General features: G+C 37.4%; 1 protein-coding gene across 1 annotated transcript; it reads right to left on the bottom strand.

Moving 5' to 3' along the window:
* Positions 1-17,680: 17,680 nt before the first annotated feature.
* On the bottom strand, positions 17,681-18,478 carry LOC148013941 (MADS-box transcription factor 14-like). Its single transcript, XM_087667419.1, has 5 exons — positions 18,459-18,478; positions 18,215-18,356; positions 18,085-18,126; positions 17,910-17,951; positions 17,681-17,803 (listed from the first exon to the last, which is right to left on the bottom strand). Exons 1-5 carry the CDS (start codon positions 18,476-18,478, stop codon positions 17,681-17,683), a joined length of 369 nt encoding a protein of 122 aa, XP_087523545.1.
* Positions 18,479-19,017: the final 539 nt, after the last annotated feature.

Below are 19,017 nucleotides of genomic sequence, written 5' to 3'. Positions count from 1 at the left end.
TCCAAATTGCTGATTCAATATGTTTTGTTGGTTGTCACTACCACGTCCTATACCATGGCCTCTTGAAGAGAACTTGCCACGTCCCCTTCCTGAACTGGAGTAGAAAGCTTGGACATGTTCACCACTTCTTTCATATGTCTCACTCTGCATGTTGATCTCTTCAGTTTGATCATAAGGGAGACCAACTCATCAAAATTTGGAAATGGCTTTCTAACATATACGGAAGTTACAAAAGACTTCCAAGCCTTTTCATTGTTATGTCCACCCAAGGTAGACGACACCAAATCATCATCATCGGGCATTGCATCAATCGCTGCCAATGCATCTGCAATGCTCCTTACCTTTAGTGCATACTCATTGATAGACATCTTCCCTTTCTTCCATGTATTCAACTCTTGCTTGAGTTTAATCTTTCGTGCCTTTGTATTTATGGAAAACATACTTTCAAGTATGGTCCAAGCTGCATATGAATTCTCTGCATTTCTAATATGTCCCAGCATATTATTGTCAGTTACTACAGACAACCAATACATGACCTTCTTGTCTTTTGCATTCCATTCCTTCCGTGCCTTTGTCTCTTCTGCAGTTGGAGGATCACTCACCTCCGGCTACTTTTCTTCACCTGAAACAAACTCATAGAGGCCTTTTCCAATAAGGAAGTTCGTGACATGGAACTTCCATGAAGGATAGTTGTTCTTGTCGAGCTTCTCAATGATAGGGCTTCCACTATTCTTTGCCATTATCACAAATCTAATGCCAAACAACAAGCAAATCTTCTGCAACCCTTGACCTGTAGTGCACAGTAATACACGAGATAGCCTTTTTCACTATCTGCTCAACAATACATGCCATCTGCAACCTGTTTGCAGATAAATCTTATGTTTTCTTCCTTCAAACACCTCAAGAATTACAAACTCGCAATCTGTAACTTGCGCACCCACTTTCCGTCAAAACAACCGAAATCACAGTGTATCCTGAAACTGCTATCTGCAACCCTGCGGCTCTAAAACGGGGCCTGAAACGACCTCAAATGCCCAAAATAACTGTGGTAAAGCCCTAAAGGGCTAATGCACAAAAAATACACAGCGCTCTTCGCACACACCAAATCTCACTGTAATCTGAGATTTTTGCTCTGCCGTGCTTTCGGTGCCTTCATAAGCACTATCCAAGAGAAAGAGTGGAAGGATGGGAGAGCTTCTTACCTGTGGCTTGGTTACTTGAACCTTGCTTCTTCTCCTTCACTTCAGCCTTCGAAATCAGTCTGTCTCAGTGGTGCGGCTCTGATACCATGTCAAGAATCGCGTGGTGGGGGGACTTGCTCAAGATGTTGTGCCGAACACACACAGAATGCACAAGGAGAAGCTCACTCAAGAGACAAGAAGAGAGATGGATGCCAAAACGTTTTCTTGCTGGTTTCTTCTTCTTCTTCCACACTCTTTACAATATACACAAAGTATAGATAAGATATAACATAAAGGAAAGTTGCCTACTAAGTCAAACAATGCATAACCGACTACACTAGTCGACTGATGCTATAACTATGCCAATTGTAAATAGGTGTAACAACCTGAATATAATAAGTAACGAGTCAGTGGCCATGTGAGAGTCATAATGACCACTGATGTGCTAAGTGTAGACGTGTGGACCCATCTAACCAGGCGGTCCATCATCAATGTCTGCATGTGTTGAGCTTGTCATCTCAACAGCCTTAGCCTCCTAGTATGAGACCAATATTTCTTTACTTGTATGCCAATTACTGCAAGAGAGAGAGTTCACGTAAGTTGCTCATGAATATATATGTGGATCACCTGGATTCAAAATAAGGTATTTTTAAAACACCATTTTTATACATTTTTTACATACAAAAGGGTGTAATATAAAGGGACTATTCATAGATTGAATAGAAAAGGGTTATGTTTTATTTAGGAAAAATTCATAGATAATGATATTTATAAATAGGGCTTGAAAATAGGTGATGTACAGAATATGCATATAGTAACTTCCCAGAGAGAGAGAGAGAAAGAGAATAAGGAGAGTAGAAGAGGTGAAGGAGAAGAGAGAAGAAGAGAGGATTCAAGAAGAAGAGAACATAATAAGAGAGGAGGGGAGAAGAAGAGGTAAAGGAGTAGAGAAGAGAAGAAGAGGAGACGGGAGAAGAAGAGATGAAGAAGAAGAGAAGAGAGGAGGGAAGAAGAAGAGAAGATGAAGAAGGGAAGAGATAGATAAGAAGAAGAGAAGAATAGAAAGAGAGTGGAAAACCAGGGAGCAAAAGGAAAGATAAAGAGGAGATCATCCTCAATCACAAGAGGAGCACCACTTCAGCCCACAAGTACTTTGACACAAGTCCTTCCTCTCCTAGCAAAGTCACGATTTTGCAAAGAGCTAACAAATCATTTAGACTTCAAGACCGTCAGAATTTGAGGCTCGTACTGTAGATCTCTTCTTGTGATGGCCCTAAAGAGAAGATATTCTAGAGTGAAGAGTGGAGCACCAATCAATGTAGTTGCAAAAGTGGTTGAAATGCCATCATATGCGGCACAAGACTAGGTTCTTTCGCAAGTTAATGCTTATTCAATATACAAAGCTAGGAACGTAACGATAGAACAAGTAATATTATTGAATTAAAATTATATAATTTAAAGTCAATATAAATGGGATAAAATTGTGTTGGGTAGATTATGTTAAGTCTCTTTTAAAAAAACTATATGAAGCATATTTTTTTCATTTATAAATTATGCAAATATTGGGAAGATGAAAGTTACATTAAGAAATTATTTTTGCATCTAAAAATTATGTAAACATTGGAAAGTAAGAGTTGCATTAGGAACAATTTACTTTTGTATTTATAAATCATGTACACATTGAAAAGATGAAAGTTACATTAGTGATTTTTTTTCATTTATAAATTATGTAAACATTAAAAAGATGTAAGTTGCATTAGAAATGATTTCTTATTGTATTCATAAATCATGTAAACCTTGGAAAGATAAAAATTACATTAATTTTTTTAAACTTGAATGATGAAAAGATAAAAGTTGCATAAAGAATAATTTTTATTATATTTATAAATTATAGAAGTATTAAAAATATAAAAAATACAATTTTTTTTCATTTATATATTATGTAAAATCTTAGAAAAGGTGAAAGTTGCATTAAGAGTATTTTTTTGCTCTTATAATTATGTAAGCATTAGAATAAGTGAAGTCATGTTAAGAATAATTCTTTGAGGTTTTACAAATAACGTGAATGCAAGGGATGGTGAAAACTCTATTGAGCCTATTTCCCTTTGCACTTACCATATTCATAAATATAGAAAATAATTTCCTTAGTACTTATACATATCCAAAAACTAGCTTTATGTTGGCATTTAAGTGAATTAGAAAAATTAAAATAGATTATCAAGATTATCGATTAAGATTACTTTTTAAAGGAGAAGAATCCTACTATAAATCTCAAAAAATGATAAATTACCATAATTTAGAATAATCTCTAAATTCTAAGTGAGGTCAACAATCAATCCTTGATATGAATTCCGAACGAAAGATTGCAAATAAATATCAACGACTAAGTAAATGATGTAAAGGAGGAAAGTTAATCCATGTTTAAAGAGGCAAAAACTTTAAAAATCAAATCTAAAGGACATTATAAAAATTTCAAGAGTTAGAAGAGAATCAAGTTAGAAGGGATTGCCTTTAAGTTAAGATCTTGTTTGTTGAGATGATAAGCTCAACACATGTGAAAATTGATGATGGACCGCTTGGTTAGATGGGTCCACACGTCTACACTTAGCACGTCGGTGGTAATTATGGCCACTGACTCATTACTTATTATATTCAGGTTGTTACACCTATTTATAGCTGGCATAGTTATAGCGCCAGTCGACTAGTGTAGTCGATTCTGCATTGTTTGACTTAATAGGCCACTTTCCTTTATGTTCTATCTTATCTATACTTTGTGTACATTGTAAAGTGTGTGGAAGAAGAAGAAGGAACCAGCAAGAAAACGTTTTGGCCTCCATCTCTCTTCTTGTCTCTTGAGTGAGCTTCTCCTTGTGCATTCTGTATGTATTCGGTGCAACAACTTGAGCAAGTCCCTGCACCACGCGATTCTTGACATTGTTCAATTACATGCTTATTTGTGAGGAATATTTCTTGAAAGATTTTGTTTATGCTTGTAGCAATGCATACAAGTTCGAGTTGATGCACTTGAAAAATTGATTGAATAATCAAAAGCCTGAATACACTCAAGTCTTCAACATGATAAAAAGGAAAGCACACTAGATCTCCTCCAAGGCTTGGTCTAAGTCCCTTTTCATGGAGAGTTTTTGGATTGAGCCGGATGGCGAGAGGTCACTCCACTAGAAATTCTTTGGTAAGAGGAGCTGAGGGTGCCACACATGGGCATAAACTCTTAGACTCCTAGGAACTATCCAACCTCCTATGTGACTCAAGATGGATTTTCTAAGGCTGCAGTACTAATTAGGGGGTGCAAACATCTTTGAGAAATAAAAGCCTTTATGTCCTTCCATATGGGTGGAAAGGTAAACACTTGTATAACATATGTCTATTAAATAAAGAATTTTGTTTTCTAAAGGTTTGTTTTTATTATATGTGTGTTGTGATTTCTAACTTATATAAATGAACATTGTGATTAGAAGCATTAATTAAGGAAGTTGATATTATGTGTACAACTTAAGTGTGTTAGGTAATTAGATAACTAAAACTACACATATGAGGGAAGCAAGAGGGTGTGATTCTTGATTGATCTTTGTCCTAAGTTAAGGTGATCTTGATAAACCAAGAGCTTGTCACAAATTCTTAAGATTAGAGTATAGGAAAAGTTAACCCTTGAATCAACTAGAACCTTTGACTCCATATCACTTTAGGGGAATGGAGTAAGACTTTTTATTATGGGTAGAGGGATCGATGTATTCATACTCCTCCTCACTTCTCACTCTCCGTGAACCAAGTGTAATATGAGTTGGCTTTGGTTTGAGTAATCTACTTGTAATCTAGCATAAGCAGTTGCTCAAAGATTAATACTAGTTAACTCTAGATAGAAGACCTTAGCTTACTTAGAAACCGAAACTTAAGATGATTCTCATGGAAATGGCCATGACCTTCCATTGTAAAGTATACTCAAGTGAACTTAGGTAGAAAACCTTGTGTTATTCAAAAAATTACTGAGCAATATTACGTAGAAAAAGAATCATCTTAAGGAACAAATAATCCTGCAACTAAGGATGTCTCCAGTTGACACGTCACATGTGATATCAGAGAGAAAATAAAACAAATATATAGGAAGATTTTTTTATAACCATATTAAAGAAACATTTGATGCAAAAATGATTCACCTCTAACAGATTAGTGGAGTCTCTTTCACAATAATGATGTTTGGTAAAAAAAATTGGTTTTCTAGACAATGGTTACCTCCACAATGCATTCCCTTAACTTAGATTTGCATGATTGCTTCATGAGGAATTTGGAGCATATGTACAATCATTTGCTACTATATCAGGAGCATCGATGGATGCAAAGTGGGGTCTATTGCTTCATCAATGCCGATTGACTTTCGTATCTTCAAAACAACCTTAAGAGAATCAAGTTGATGGAGAACCTTAAATTGATCAACCTATTCATCTTGGAAGAAGCATGCCTTAATCCCATCCTCAATATAAATAGACAATGAGTTCACTAGAACTGTTATCTCTATGGTCAAGTACTCCAAAGTCTCTCAACTAAGCATGTTGTCACTTTGGGATGCTTGCGCCATTAGAATATTGTAAGGATGGTTTCCTGAATCTTTTCTAAAAGTACAATGCCCTAATATATTTGATGAATCCCGAACCTACAAAACCATTGATATATCTAAATTTTACAATTAAGATTGTTGTAACCCAAAAGTTTCCCAACTTGATTTCGACTATCTATTTAATGTAATAAAGAGATCTGGTTAGTCCTATTGTGGGAATGTGAATTAAAAAATGAGTCTCAACTTTTTGCAAGATTGTGTACTTCATACTAACTATACATTATAAATTTAAGATTGATGGGTTCAAGTATTGAAAAATATCTTAAAGAGATGGTGAGTATTGTAATTACTGAAGATGTGTAACTAATCTTGCAAATGTTAATAAAATTAGGGTATTGTCTTCAATGTCTATGCTTACCTCAGCCAAAGCACTAGAGATGAAATTCCTTCTCAATCAAATCAAAGTGCCTCAGTTTGATGGCAAAGGTAAAGATGTCAAGTCTAAAGTGGAGATTTGGATTGAATCTATGGAGTATTGATTTGTTGATTCTATAAGAATCGCTCCTCTAAATCACACAATGATAGCTAAACTAAAGTTGATGGATGAAGCTCGCCGACTTTGGTGGAAGCAATGGTGCAAGGACCAAGGGGTTGTGAAAGTGATCATTCATTGGGAAAACCTAAAGGAACCTACATGGAGATACTACTTCCTCCAAATCAGGCAGTGATAGCTAAACTAAAGCTTCAAATCAGTCACAAAGATTGAATAAAAAAGGGTTGTGTTTTATTCAAGAAAAATTCACAGATTAGGATATTTATAAATAGGCCATGAACGCACATTATATAGAGAATATATATATAGTGAACCCCCCGAGAACTAAAGTTGACGGATGAAGCCCAACTTTGGTAGAAGCAATGGTGCAAGGACCAAGGGGTTGTGAAAGTGACCATTACTTGGGATAACCTAAAGGAAATTGTATGCAAATGCTACCTCCACTAGCCTATCGTACATTGAAAACGAATGAATTGTTTACCTTGAAGAAATTTGGATTAACCTTAGAGACTTATTATTCTAGATTTGTGTCCCTTCTAAAGTATATTCAATCCATAGACATTACACAATATGTGCCAAAGTATTATCACGGGCTAAATCCTTTATTGGATACTCCTCTTAAAGCAATGTGTGTGACCTAAAAGATGCACTAATTTGAGCAAGGCCAATTATACAAGAACTTCAATCAACATCCAAGAGTGGCAAATTTTGGGGACAATGTTCTCCATACAAAGGTCTACGAGGATATGCTAAGAGGATTCAAGGACAATACTAAACTCGACAAAGGAAGAGGGCCAAGAAAAAGTATAGTTGGAATCTTTGTACTACCTACAATCGGAAACAAGAAGTTACCAAGATATTTCCATTGCAAGGAGTCTGGCCACTTAAAAAGACAATACCCAAAGTTAGGGCAACCAATCCACCAAGGGCAATTTTGTGGCTAGAATTGAGTGGTTTTTACCACCAAAAAGAAAGTTTCCAAAATTGTTTTTAAGGGAAAGAACAAAGGGTTAGAAGAAGGAGAAGACCCCATCTTATAAATGGACATGAAAAGAGCAACCATACATGCTTCTCTCAACAAGAAGGGCCTCAATCGTCAGTTTTGAGTAATTCAAATGTCAGTAATCTACCAAGGCAAAACATTTAGGATTTTATTTGATTGTGGAAGCTCTCAGTCTTTATCTCAATGAAGTGTGCAAAGTGTGCAAAGAGGCTAGGAGTAAAAATTGAACTTGCATCTAAATTATTAGTGGAATTGTCCAAACGGATAGAGATAGTTTTTACTCAATAGAATAAAAGAGTCGATTTTAACTTAGGAGGCAATATTTCTCACATAAGGTTTAAAGTCATGAATTTAGGATCTTACAAGTACTTGTTAGAAATTGGCTAATCCAAAATGATTCTCATATTCATTGCTAGAAAGGTCAAATCTCATTCTTGGATAAAAAACAAGGGTTAATAACCACTCAAGGGAAAGCTAGAAACCCTAGAATTCAACTACCAAAAGCTTCTTGGATCATGAAGGAATTGAGAAAAGGGCTACCTATCTACCTAATTTAACTTAATAATATTGAGCAAGTAAAGGAAGCTAAATATGAAGAGCCATCCTGGCTAAAGGAATATGTAGTTGTATTTCTTGAAGAGTTGTGAGAACTTTCCCCACCAAGAGAAGTTGATCATGAGATTAAGCTAACACTAGGAGCTACACCACTAGCAAAGTGACCCTATCGTATGTCCATCTTACAAGCCATTGAGTGAAAATAATAACGTTACTAACTTTTGGATCAAAGATATATCAAGCTAATAAATTCACCATGAGAAGCAGAAATGCTATTCCAAAAGAAGAAGGACAAAACCCTCTATCTCTACATCGACTAATGTGGGTTAAATCAAGTGATGATTAAGAACAAATATCCAATTCCAAGGATAGATGAATTACTTGATTGCCTTTAAGGTACAAATATATTTTCAAAGATATATCTACAATTAGGCTATTATTTGATAAGGATAAAAGAAGAAGACATTCCAAAAACTGCATTCAATATAATGTATGGCCATTACGAATTCATTGTATGCTGTTAGATAAGATGTCCAGGTTGCCAAAGATTGACAAAAAGTATATATTGATCTAGGAAGACAATAACAGACCTTTAAGCAAGGAGACATAGTTTTCATTCATGTTTGTCCTAAGAAGAGCTCTTTATCCTTAGGCCAATAAAAGAAGCTATAATGCCCAAGATATTTTGGACTATATAAAATTATCAATTCTCAAGAGTGTAGGAGCCAATGCTTATAAGCTACAACTTCTTGCACACTTGAAAGTTCACAATGTATTTCATGTTAGCCTTCTAAAAGGTTATGTATCCAATCTTGGTCATATTCTTGATGATTAACAAGTTTTAATGCCAAGACAAGGAGCCCTTGAGATTCAACCTAAAAATATACTTGACATAAGATAATGCATCCTTAGAAGTATGACCATTAGGGAATATCTTGTCCACCCAATGGAAAGACTATCCTAAGGAGGATGCCACTTGGATGGATGTGGATACCCTATGTAAGCAACATTCCCAATTTCTTTCATGAAAAAGGACTAGGGCTTAATAAAAATCTTAAAACAGTCTTCCTCAAATGTAATAAAACTTACACTTGAAATAAGAGTTATTCTACCTTATCTTTATAATCTTGTATTTTAATGTAGCACTATGAAAACCTACAAGGTCATATTCTACAATCTTGCAATCCAACCTACCCCTTAACTTCGAGATGAGGACATCTTGATTCCCCTAAGGGGGAAAGGATGTAATAGCCTAACACCCTGCACATAAAGGGTGTTCTAGGGAGGCGGGGGTGGGGGTGGCGGGAGCTTAAAGAGATTAAAGACTTTAGAGAAAAAGAAGAAAATGAAAGGAAGATGACTAATTCATTGCTTAAAAAACGATCATACAACTAGAATGGTTGTGTCACCATTGCTCAATCCTATTAAACCTTGTCATCACTATTCTCTGCATTACAAACAAACCTCCATTCCACCATCCATCTTAAGTCAATATTGCACATCACATGATGAGAGCGCGGAAGTACTGCATAATTGGCATAGTACTCAAAAGGGAGAGCCAATATGAACCTTTGCAAAGGCTACAAATAATAGCCTTAGCCTAGCATTAGGCTAATGTTTCTTTACTTGTATGCCAATTTTAGAGAGAGAAAGATAGAGAGAGAGAGGGAGAGAGGGAGAGAGATAGATAGAGAGAGAGAGAGAGAGAGAGAGAGAGAGAGAGAGAGAGAGAGAGAGAGAGAGAGAGAGAGAGAGAGAGAGAGAGAGAGAGAGAGAGAGAGAGAGAGAGAGAGAGAGTAGAATAGGTGAAGGAGAACAGAAGAGAAGAAGAGAGTAGAGGAGAAGAACATGTGAAGAAAAAGAGAAGAGAAGAGAAGAGAAGGGAGATAAAAAGAGAAGAAGAGAGAAGGAGAGGTGAAAGAGAAGAGAAGAGAAGAATAGAGAAAGGGAGAAGAATAGGTGAAGAAAAAGAGAAGAGAATAACAGAGGAGGAGAGAAAAAGAAAAGAGAAGGGAGAAGAGAAAAAGAGAGAAGGAGATAAGAAAATGTGAAGAAGAAGAGAAGAAAAGGGAGAATAGAAGGGAAGAAGAGAGGAGAGAATAAGAGGAGATGAAAAACCCCAAACATACCTTTGAGCATGAAACAACACCTATACGTGATCTTATCAACTTGCTTATGGATCTAGTCAATCATGAAGCCCCAACCAACACGATGGATTGGAAATGTCACTTAGGAGGAAATTTTGATGACTTCCAAGCCACGGTAGATAAATTCCAGCAAGCCACAAGCTTTGATATTTCTAGTATGACCCCTGAGGCCATGCAATGGAATATAACTGAGCTAAGAGGAGAAGGAAAATTTCCCTTGGACCACCTAGTAGACCTCAACAATGACACCAAGATGCAACTTGCCACCATGTAAGAAGAAATGGATGACATTCAGAGAATGATGTTCAATGCAAGAGCAATAGGATCTTTGCAAGACTCACTTTCAAACCTTTTGCAATAATGTTTATTTGACCAAACCAACATCCTTGAAGTAGAGATACACATTGCAAAAACCATACTTACGGGGATGGGAAATAATCCAACCCAAAGAAACTAATCGAAGATTTTGTTAGTGGCCAAACAACTAGATAAGCATAGAGCTAGTGATGATCCATCGAGTCTCTTAGAGATTATGACGTGTTGCTCAATCGCCCATGGATGCATAATGCAAAACTCATTGACATATGGGGAAATGATTTGGTTTTCCTTCAAAATCTCAAGTAGTTTGCATTGAAATGGAGTCATGGAAGACAACCCCTTTTGATATTGATGCCATTTAAGTCTTACTAAAAGTAGAGTCTGCAAACCCTCCAACCATTGCCCCTTTGACTACATACCTTCCCTCCCCTAAGGATGAACAAGATTGGATGCATATTTTGGCCACATTGGAGTTGCCATTCATAAAAAAGTTAGCCTATGAATGCATGAGTCAAAAAGACAAACTCAAGGTGACTCAAGGCCAAAACTCTTGCCATTGAGCCATTTATTGAAATTCTATCAGTTTCTCTTTTCATGATGGTTCTTGACGTTATGTTGCACCTAGTCCAAGGCTATCCAATATGAGAAGATAGACTAGAACAAAGAAAAATCTAAAGTTAGTGGAGGCCATGTTTTCATGATTGTCCAAACACAAATTTGACAATATTTGAGGAATTATTGACTAGCCCTCAACTTGGGAGTTGACAAACCTAAATCAACTCTTATTCAACTTCCATAACAAAGTCCTTGTCTTAATAATGCATGAGCAAGATATAGAAGCTCATAGGCCTAGTGACTCAGAGGATGAGTATGATGCCAAGGATTCTGACTTAGATTCAGTGGATTACAACAATGTGAGGGCCATGCCATTTAACAAATTTTATAATTCCATTATCAATTAGAAATGCCCAATGAAGGAAGCATAAAGTGGGATCACATGCAACAATTGTTTACCTCTTCTCCATGCACTTGGAGCCTCTCCAATAGTGTCACAATCCCAATGCACATAGCATACTCTTTCTCTAGTTTGGTTACATAAGACAAGTCTTCCCATACTAAATAATAATAAACACAGCATTGATACTATAGAAATTGATAAATTTATTTAAAAGACTTCAAAATCTAAATCTAGAACAAAGTTTCTCTCAAAGGAGGCCTAACCACCATTCCTAAGATGTGATGAGGAGCTAGCATGTGCATGCCACCTCCATCTATCTAGATTTTTCTTTTCTTGGACGTTACTTATCTTTTTTCATAGCCCCTGATCAAGCCTCTAGCATTAATACTAATTGTCCATCATTTTGCAAAAAGTGAGTTTTTGGTAGAGCTCACAAGACAAGGAGTACTAAAATCAATAATAAAAAGAGATCCATCACGATCATGAAGTATCCTTTCCAAAGAAAGAATAACTCACACAATTTTCTTCTTCAATAGTGTTCTCATGTGTAGCAGCATATGTTTTATTATGATCTAAATCAAAACACCTCTTCAAACATAGATGGGCTAGATGATCACTCTTTTGGTAGTAGTCACAAGGAGAAAAATCTCTAGATAAACATGATTGTTTATTTGTAATAACAAGAGGGTAAAATAAGGCTTAGGTCTTATATCTATGCCAATTTTTGCTTATGGTCGAGAGTGGCTAGAATCAAAAAATAGGGAGGATTGCCAAATGTTTGCCAAATGTTGATCAACTCACAATAGAGGGAGGTATGATGAATCCAAATAAAGTTATTTTGATTATCACATTTCAAATTAGGTGTCGATATATGGGAGGACAATTTGTAAGTATTTATAGCTCTTCTTAAGATTTTTTGTAGTTAAATCTATGACTATTTTTGTTGTTTTTATTTTTCAATTTAAAATTGTGGATCAAACCCTACTCGTCATGAGATGGCCTATAAGCACTCTCATAGCAGACTTGATACATGGAGACATATATATGTAGGAGGTATCATCACTAAATGGATGTGGCAAGAAATTATGATTAGTAAATTAGTTAGTTTATTTTTGTAAGCTTTTGAACTGGAGATTTCTGCTCATTTCTAAGTAAATATATTGAATATCTACATGGAAAACAACACAATGAAGTTGAAAGAGAGAAAGAGAGCTAAGGACAAAATGATACAAAGTAAAACAAGAAGGATGATGAAGAGTAGGGTGATGGGAAACAGGGAAATGACAATGACACATCCTCCCATGAGATATGATCCATGTACATAGAATAATACATAGGTTGCTTTGTACTAATAGTCATGCAAATATGGTTTTAAATAGTTGTATATGCTTTGTGTAACTATAGTAATACAAGGCAAACTTGGTCATTCTCATTTTTGTTTCACATTGTCATTTAACATTTTGTGGCGTTAAACTCTATTGTAGTGTGTTTTTTTTTTATAAATGTGGCTTTAGTTTCTATACAAGATGCCTAAAGAAAATGCAAGAAAGTATAAGAGAAAAAGGCAGGGAGGTATTGGTTATAAACATGTGGTTATAGCCTTAGGTTTGCCACTAGTAGCTCCCTATTCTTTCTACACTAGTCACACTTAATTTATCATTAAACTTCTTTAAAAATTACAATTAAAATACCATTAAAAAATATTTTAAATTATCATGCAAATTACAAACATAGCCCGTACATTTTTGTATAGCATATCGCACTTAGATTTGTGTAAATGCATGGGAATTTCCATAGGGTTCTTTTGACGCAAACATTAGCATCAAATTAGACATGCTCATAAGTATTTTTTCTAGTTCAAAAAATGCATCAATGAGAATGTCTATATGCCTAAGCCCTTGTAAACGAAACAATTTGGAGAAGTATTAATGTTCAAAATTGAAACTTAGTATATTGATGCTTATTTAGTTAAAATAGAATCATCACCGGAATATTTAGAATATCTCGAGATCTTCAATCATGAACATTTCAAGTATATACCCATAGAACTCATTTAAACTCTTAAATTTTTTATGACTAAGACCAAAAACCTTGGATCCTAATTTCCAAAGGAAGTCAAACAAGTTAAACTCATAGTTGAAATGTTCTATAGATAATGGCCATAAGATGCTCAAAGTAGCCAATCTATGATAAAGAAAGAGAGATGATCTTCATTCAACTTGCAACAATGGTAGTCAAAAATAACTCAAGAGGATATAAGACCTTAATCTATGAAATCAAAAAAGAACTTAAGATTTCCCTAAACAGCTCACAAAATTCATGAAGGCGGAGAGACCTACAAAATTTGAGGTAAATCTCATAGAAGGGGAGTCATGGAGACCAATATACGTTGCAAAGGACCTCACTAAGAAAAATAAGCAGAACCTTAACAAGTTGATGAATTTTCAAATATGTTTTCTTGAAATCATTGAGATCTAACCTGATGAATCCATAATATATACATCATGTTAGGTAGAGCTAGACAAGCTCCTCAAAACAAGCTCCATTTAAGAAACTAATCATAGAGACACAAAAATAGCATTTGCTATGATAATAAAAAAGAATGAAAAAATGGATGTATGAGTTAGAAGAAGGTGAATATAACATTGAAGAGAGATTACTACCAATTTTCCTTCACCAAGCACATGATTGAGAGTGTGCAAAAGATAAGGGTAAATTCAAGTGCAAGTCCATTTTGAAAGTTGTTAGAAAACAACCTTTGCAATGAAGTGGTGAGTTTTTGTATATAGCATAATGCCCTTTGGCTTGTTGACCAATGCAATGGTTACTTTCTAGCACTTAATATTCACAATCTTCAAGGACATACTACAAAAAGAGAAGAAGTATTTTTAGACACACTTTATGGATATTCTAGTCGAAAAAAACACATTAGAATTAAGACTAGCCTTTGAAAGGTATAGGTACTATCAACTATCTTTGGATACGAGTCTACTTAGGGCAATCACATGATAAAACTAAAATCCTTAAATAATTAAAATGTTTCTCTTGGTTACACACACGTTGATCACACAGAAGGCCAAAAGAAAGGTCTCTTATGACAAACATGTGCACTAGAGAACCTTCACAAAGGGAGATCAAGGGCTTGTGCACTCATCATACTAGCAACATAAAGACTTCCATTCATGTCAATGGGAAAGTCACCCCTAATGATTATATGAAAAACTTGATTTGTTGTGTAATGAGCGGGGATCACGAGAACATGGCATGGGAACATACCAGCCACACTGACGGTATATAAGGTGTAAGAGGGTATTTTGAGGTATGACAGAAATTATCAAGAAACTCTCTTTTCACCTTCTTAAGCTTCCATGGCTTCTTCTTCCTCTTCTTCTTCTTCCCTTTCCTCTCTTTCTCTCTCTTCTTCTTGTCTTTCTCTCTCCTCTCCCTCTTCTCCTGCATTCTTCTCTCTCTTCTCTGCCTTAGTTAGGACAGTTAGGTCTCTTTCATTACAACTGATATCAGAGCTTTGTCCTTGATCCTTTTCTTTTCCCATAGATTTAGGACTCTCACAGTTTTCCCACAGTTAGAAAACCCCAGTTACATCTCTCTTATAGGTACACAAGAGTACTCAGGCAAGCTGTCAGCCCTCTTGAAGACTATGGTAGCCTTTCTTGGAGCTTTCCCAAGAACCATGGACACATCTGGAGGCGGGTAGACAAATTTGACAGGTCGTCACTAATTTTCATGTAAGTTTCTTGAGGGTTTTGGGCAAAAAGGAGTGTAGCACAGCTAGAGAAGACCAAAAGCTCAATTACTTTTCAAGAGGACCTTCTCTCTCCTCCTTTCTTTAAGATGCCATGGAACCTTCAGCCCAAGAACCTCAGAGATCTTGCTCCCTCCTCTTCCTTAGCAGGAATGGTTTGTCCCAGTGCTTCCCCTTCATCTTGCTCAACATCTAGAGCAGCATTGAGCCCTTCTTGCCTTGTCTAGAGCCTTGAGGGAGTAGCCCGAAAAATACGGCACATTTTGCACTGGTCTTCCTGGCTTACTCCCTCTACTCCAGCTCAGTCCCAGCCCCCTCTTGCTTTATTTCTTAGCTTTGGCACACCCCTGGGGCAGCTTGAGTACTAGTATTGACTGCCCCCATCAATTCTTGGCACCATCTCAAACCCTACTGTGGGCAGCAGCCATGGCAGCCATGGAACCTTCAACACAGCTCATGGCACACTAAATCCCCTTCAATTTTCTCACCTCAAGAGCCTTGGGAGGAGCCACAAGCTTCAAGAAGTGAAGATATATGACAGTGAAGACCCCCCCATACAACCACGGGCAGCAAGAGGATGGGCAACCACAAAGCTCTTGAAGGAGGCATCCAATGACTCTTCCCCAAGCTTGAACAAGGTATATCAATCAGTTCTTCCTCTCTCTTTTACATCCAATTGTTGAGCTCAGCCACTTGATGAGAGAGATGGAAGAAATGCTTGGGTTGAGATTGCCAATGGGATTCCCACCCTCAACCCACACCCTGGGAATGCATGCATAGCTCGATAATCTTCAATTTCTTTCCCATTGATCAAGATTTTACTCTAATCCTTAACCGTGATCTTGTTTGATTCCTATTGAAATTTTATTTTGTAAGAACAGTAAGTCATACAATCAGTGAGTCACTGAATTGTAGAGGTAACCCCTTCCCCATCCCATTTCCTTATTGATCATGCATATCATGAAAGACCCAATCCTCAATTTGTAAATGCATATCATGTCGGTTGCTTAATAAGAAATGTGTGCCATGTATATTCTAGGTGAAGGAAAAGCTCGATGCCAGGTGAGGTGGCAAGACAAAAGAGAGGTGACCCCCCCTTGCCATCAAAGACCCTAAAGGGGTGCACAACCCGGCCCGAGGGAAACATTGCCCACCTCTCGGTGATTCGGAGCTCAAAGATTATTGCAAGTGTAGGTACATTTGATGGAATAGCCAGAACCCTGATCATCTGAGTCTACAGCCCTCTACATGCATTGGTAACATCATGTAGCACGTGGAAATGTATGGTAGATGCATGCAAGAAGGGCAGGGTATGCAATCATGGAAATGTTCTTAGCAATAGAACTACGAATACTTGATCAAATGGCAAGGCTTACCAATATAGGAAGCTTCTTGGCGCCCAACATCTATCTTGGATGAATTTCCACACCTCAAGGAGGCCGTATTGGCTAAAACTTAACCATGACACCTGTTTTGGGCTGCAGTCTACGTCTAGACAACAACCTGTTTTGCACCAGTTTTGATATTGATCGATTTTTAGCCCCATCCCCCATACATGGGCTGAAAGTAAACCTCGAGGGCTCTACGCAAACACGTCACTTGCCCCGATCAGAGTTTCCTAGAGAAAGTTATGGTTGTTTTTCTCCAGCCATACCATTTGGGACAGCACACTAGTAACTCCTAGATAGCCCTCTCTTTTGCAACAGTTTTGCCCGATCGGAGTAACCCACATGGGTTGAAAGTACATCTCGTGGGCCCCGTAATGACACCTCAATTGTCCCATTTGGAGTTTCTCACACAAAGTTGTGGCTAATTTCCTACAACACACCCTTCTAGGATAGGACAACATCCCTTGTTTTTTAGGACAAAAACTTTACGAGACAAGATGGTTTGTAATGAGCGGGGATCAGGGGAACATGGCATGGGAACATACCATTCACACTGACGGTATATAAGGTGTAAGAGGATATTTTGAGGTATGACAGAAATTATCATGAAACTCTTTTTTCACCTTCTCAAGCTTCCATGGCTTCTTCTTTTTCCCTTTCCTCTCTTTCTCTCTCTTCTTGTCTTTCTCTCTCCTCTCCCTCTTCTCGTGCAGTCCTTCTCTCTCTTCTCTCCCGTAGTTAGGATAGTTAGGTCTCTTTCATTACATGTTGATCACACATTGTGATTTTTATTCTTGAGTTGTTAATCCTTAAGGTCTCTTTGTTTTTGAACATCAATGTTCCCATTTGTAACTATGGGTAGTTGCATATTGTATAATCGTGATTGTAAAGGAGAGGGTTGCACATCTATATCATTTTATGCAATGGAGTAGTATCCAAAAAGTGCATGTAAACAATGGTATAAATGCACATATGAATGTTTATCCTTTGTGTAAATAAGCTTGAAAAGTGACTCTCCCATGCATATCAAAGACAAGCACATGTACACATGCACACACCCACAAACACATAGATTGAATGTAGTCTTTTGTATGATAGTGTATGATACAAGACATGAGAGAGAGGGGTGTATCTTTGTGTGTGAGGTGCATGGTTCTGAGTATTTGTCTTAAAGTGACAAGGTACAAGGTTGGGAACCTGGGAAGTCCATCGAGGAGAGATCAAACCTCATTTTAGGGGCCTTTTTAATCTGTGGGACCCATAGTGACCTGGTACGGGCTGAACCCGTCAAAATTTGTGGGGCCCGTGCTAAATATATCCACATCCGTCAAACACGACCTTTGCTGATCGTTATGTATCGCCAACAGCTGCATTCACCAACAACAATATTGCTCACATACTCAGACAGCCTCGACATGACAATTTGTTGATCATAGCATGGGCATGCACAATATTCCAGGTGATGATCATTACCTTATCTTTGAGCATGTCGTTCTCTTGTACCAGCGATTGGCCCTGAAGATAGGGTCACATGTCACGTCTTATAATCTATGTATTATATACATAGGATAATGCCATTGTGCCGGCAAAACAGTTTTGTATGCAATATATGCAAAGGGTCTCTTGAGAACGTGTCTTTTCTGCATACCTGCTCGTTAAGCTCCTGTATTTGTTCCATCAAGTCTTTCATCTGGCTCAATATATAATTGAGACACAATTGCCTTAGTATGAGGTGGCTTAACCAAGCAGCATATTTAACCCGTTGGACTGGTGCTTACCTGTCTCGATCTCACACGGTCTATTGCCTTTGCCAGTTGGCTTTCTAGTGCCTGAATCTCGTTTAACTGCAAACCTTCGAGATCTTCCCCCATAATGTGCCTGCAACATTCAAGTATGGACTTGGCGCTGCTAAATGCGTCCCTGGCAGAAAATACAACAGAATCAAATTCTATCCATACCTAAAAGCATCCCGCATGGTTTTCAGCCTCATTCTTACATCTGGCAGCTTCTTCTTTCCAATACTGCAGGAATGGACAAACCATTGCGAGAGCTACATCTCAAGAGGAACATAGCTAAACAAAGGAAATACACATAGACTATAGTTCGCTAGAATAGTCATTTATACGACTATTTTCTTGGGGATGCGAGTTCTGAAACCAGCTTCACAACGGTTGAACTGCATTTTTTCCCCATCCAATTTGCAAAGTGTCTTGGATGCCGCTGTCCACACCAACTAGACCACATCACATGCCTGAGGGAAATGCTTTGTTTTGTCTAAGCTTTTCCCAGGGCACGTTCAGCACAGTCACCCCGTTGTGCAGTATATAGACTAAAGAACTACCCATAGCAAGCACACCATGAGAAGTCAAGCACAAAGAGGACACTTGCCTTGGTTGTCTGTTGCTCTTAGCGTTTACATGTGAGCAGTTCTTTGTTTTTCGAAGAGTTTGTTCTTTACGCAGTTGGTTCGCTCACCTGTGCTTACATGCCATTTGAGCTGCACGGTTGAGTGCAGAGTAGCTGAGTAATCAAAATACTGAGGTGATAGTATCAATAGAAGGTGGTAAGGGACATTGAGAAA

The sequence above is a fragment of the Lygodium microphyllum genome, chromosome 25, assembly GCF_053477565.2.
Source record: "Lygodium microphyllum isolate KBCC chromosome 25, Lygodium_microphyllum_v1.1.10, whole genome shotgun sequence".
Taxonomy (NCBI): Eukaryota; Viridiplantae; Streptophyta; class Polypodiopsida; order Schizaeales; family Lygodiaceae; genus Lygodium; species Lygodium microphyllum.
The sequence above is the reverse complement of the archived record's forward strand: the minus strand, read 5'-3'. Positions and strand labels throughout refer to the sequence as shown.

Bases quoted from the DNA above. Each gene is read 5' to 3' on its own strand.
- LOC148013941 (XM_087667419.1), bottom strand. From the start codon at position 18,478: ATGGTTTGTCCATTCCTGCA. The intron at 18,357-18,458 runs GTATTGGAAAGA...ATTTTCTGCCAG, and splicing joins ATGGTTTGTCCATTCCTGCA to GGACGCATTTAGCAGCGCCA. The intron at 18,127-18,214 runs GTAAGCACCAGT...ATATTGAGCCAG, and splicing joins ACCGTGTGAGATCGAGACAG to ATGAAAGACTTGATGGAACA.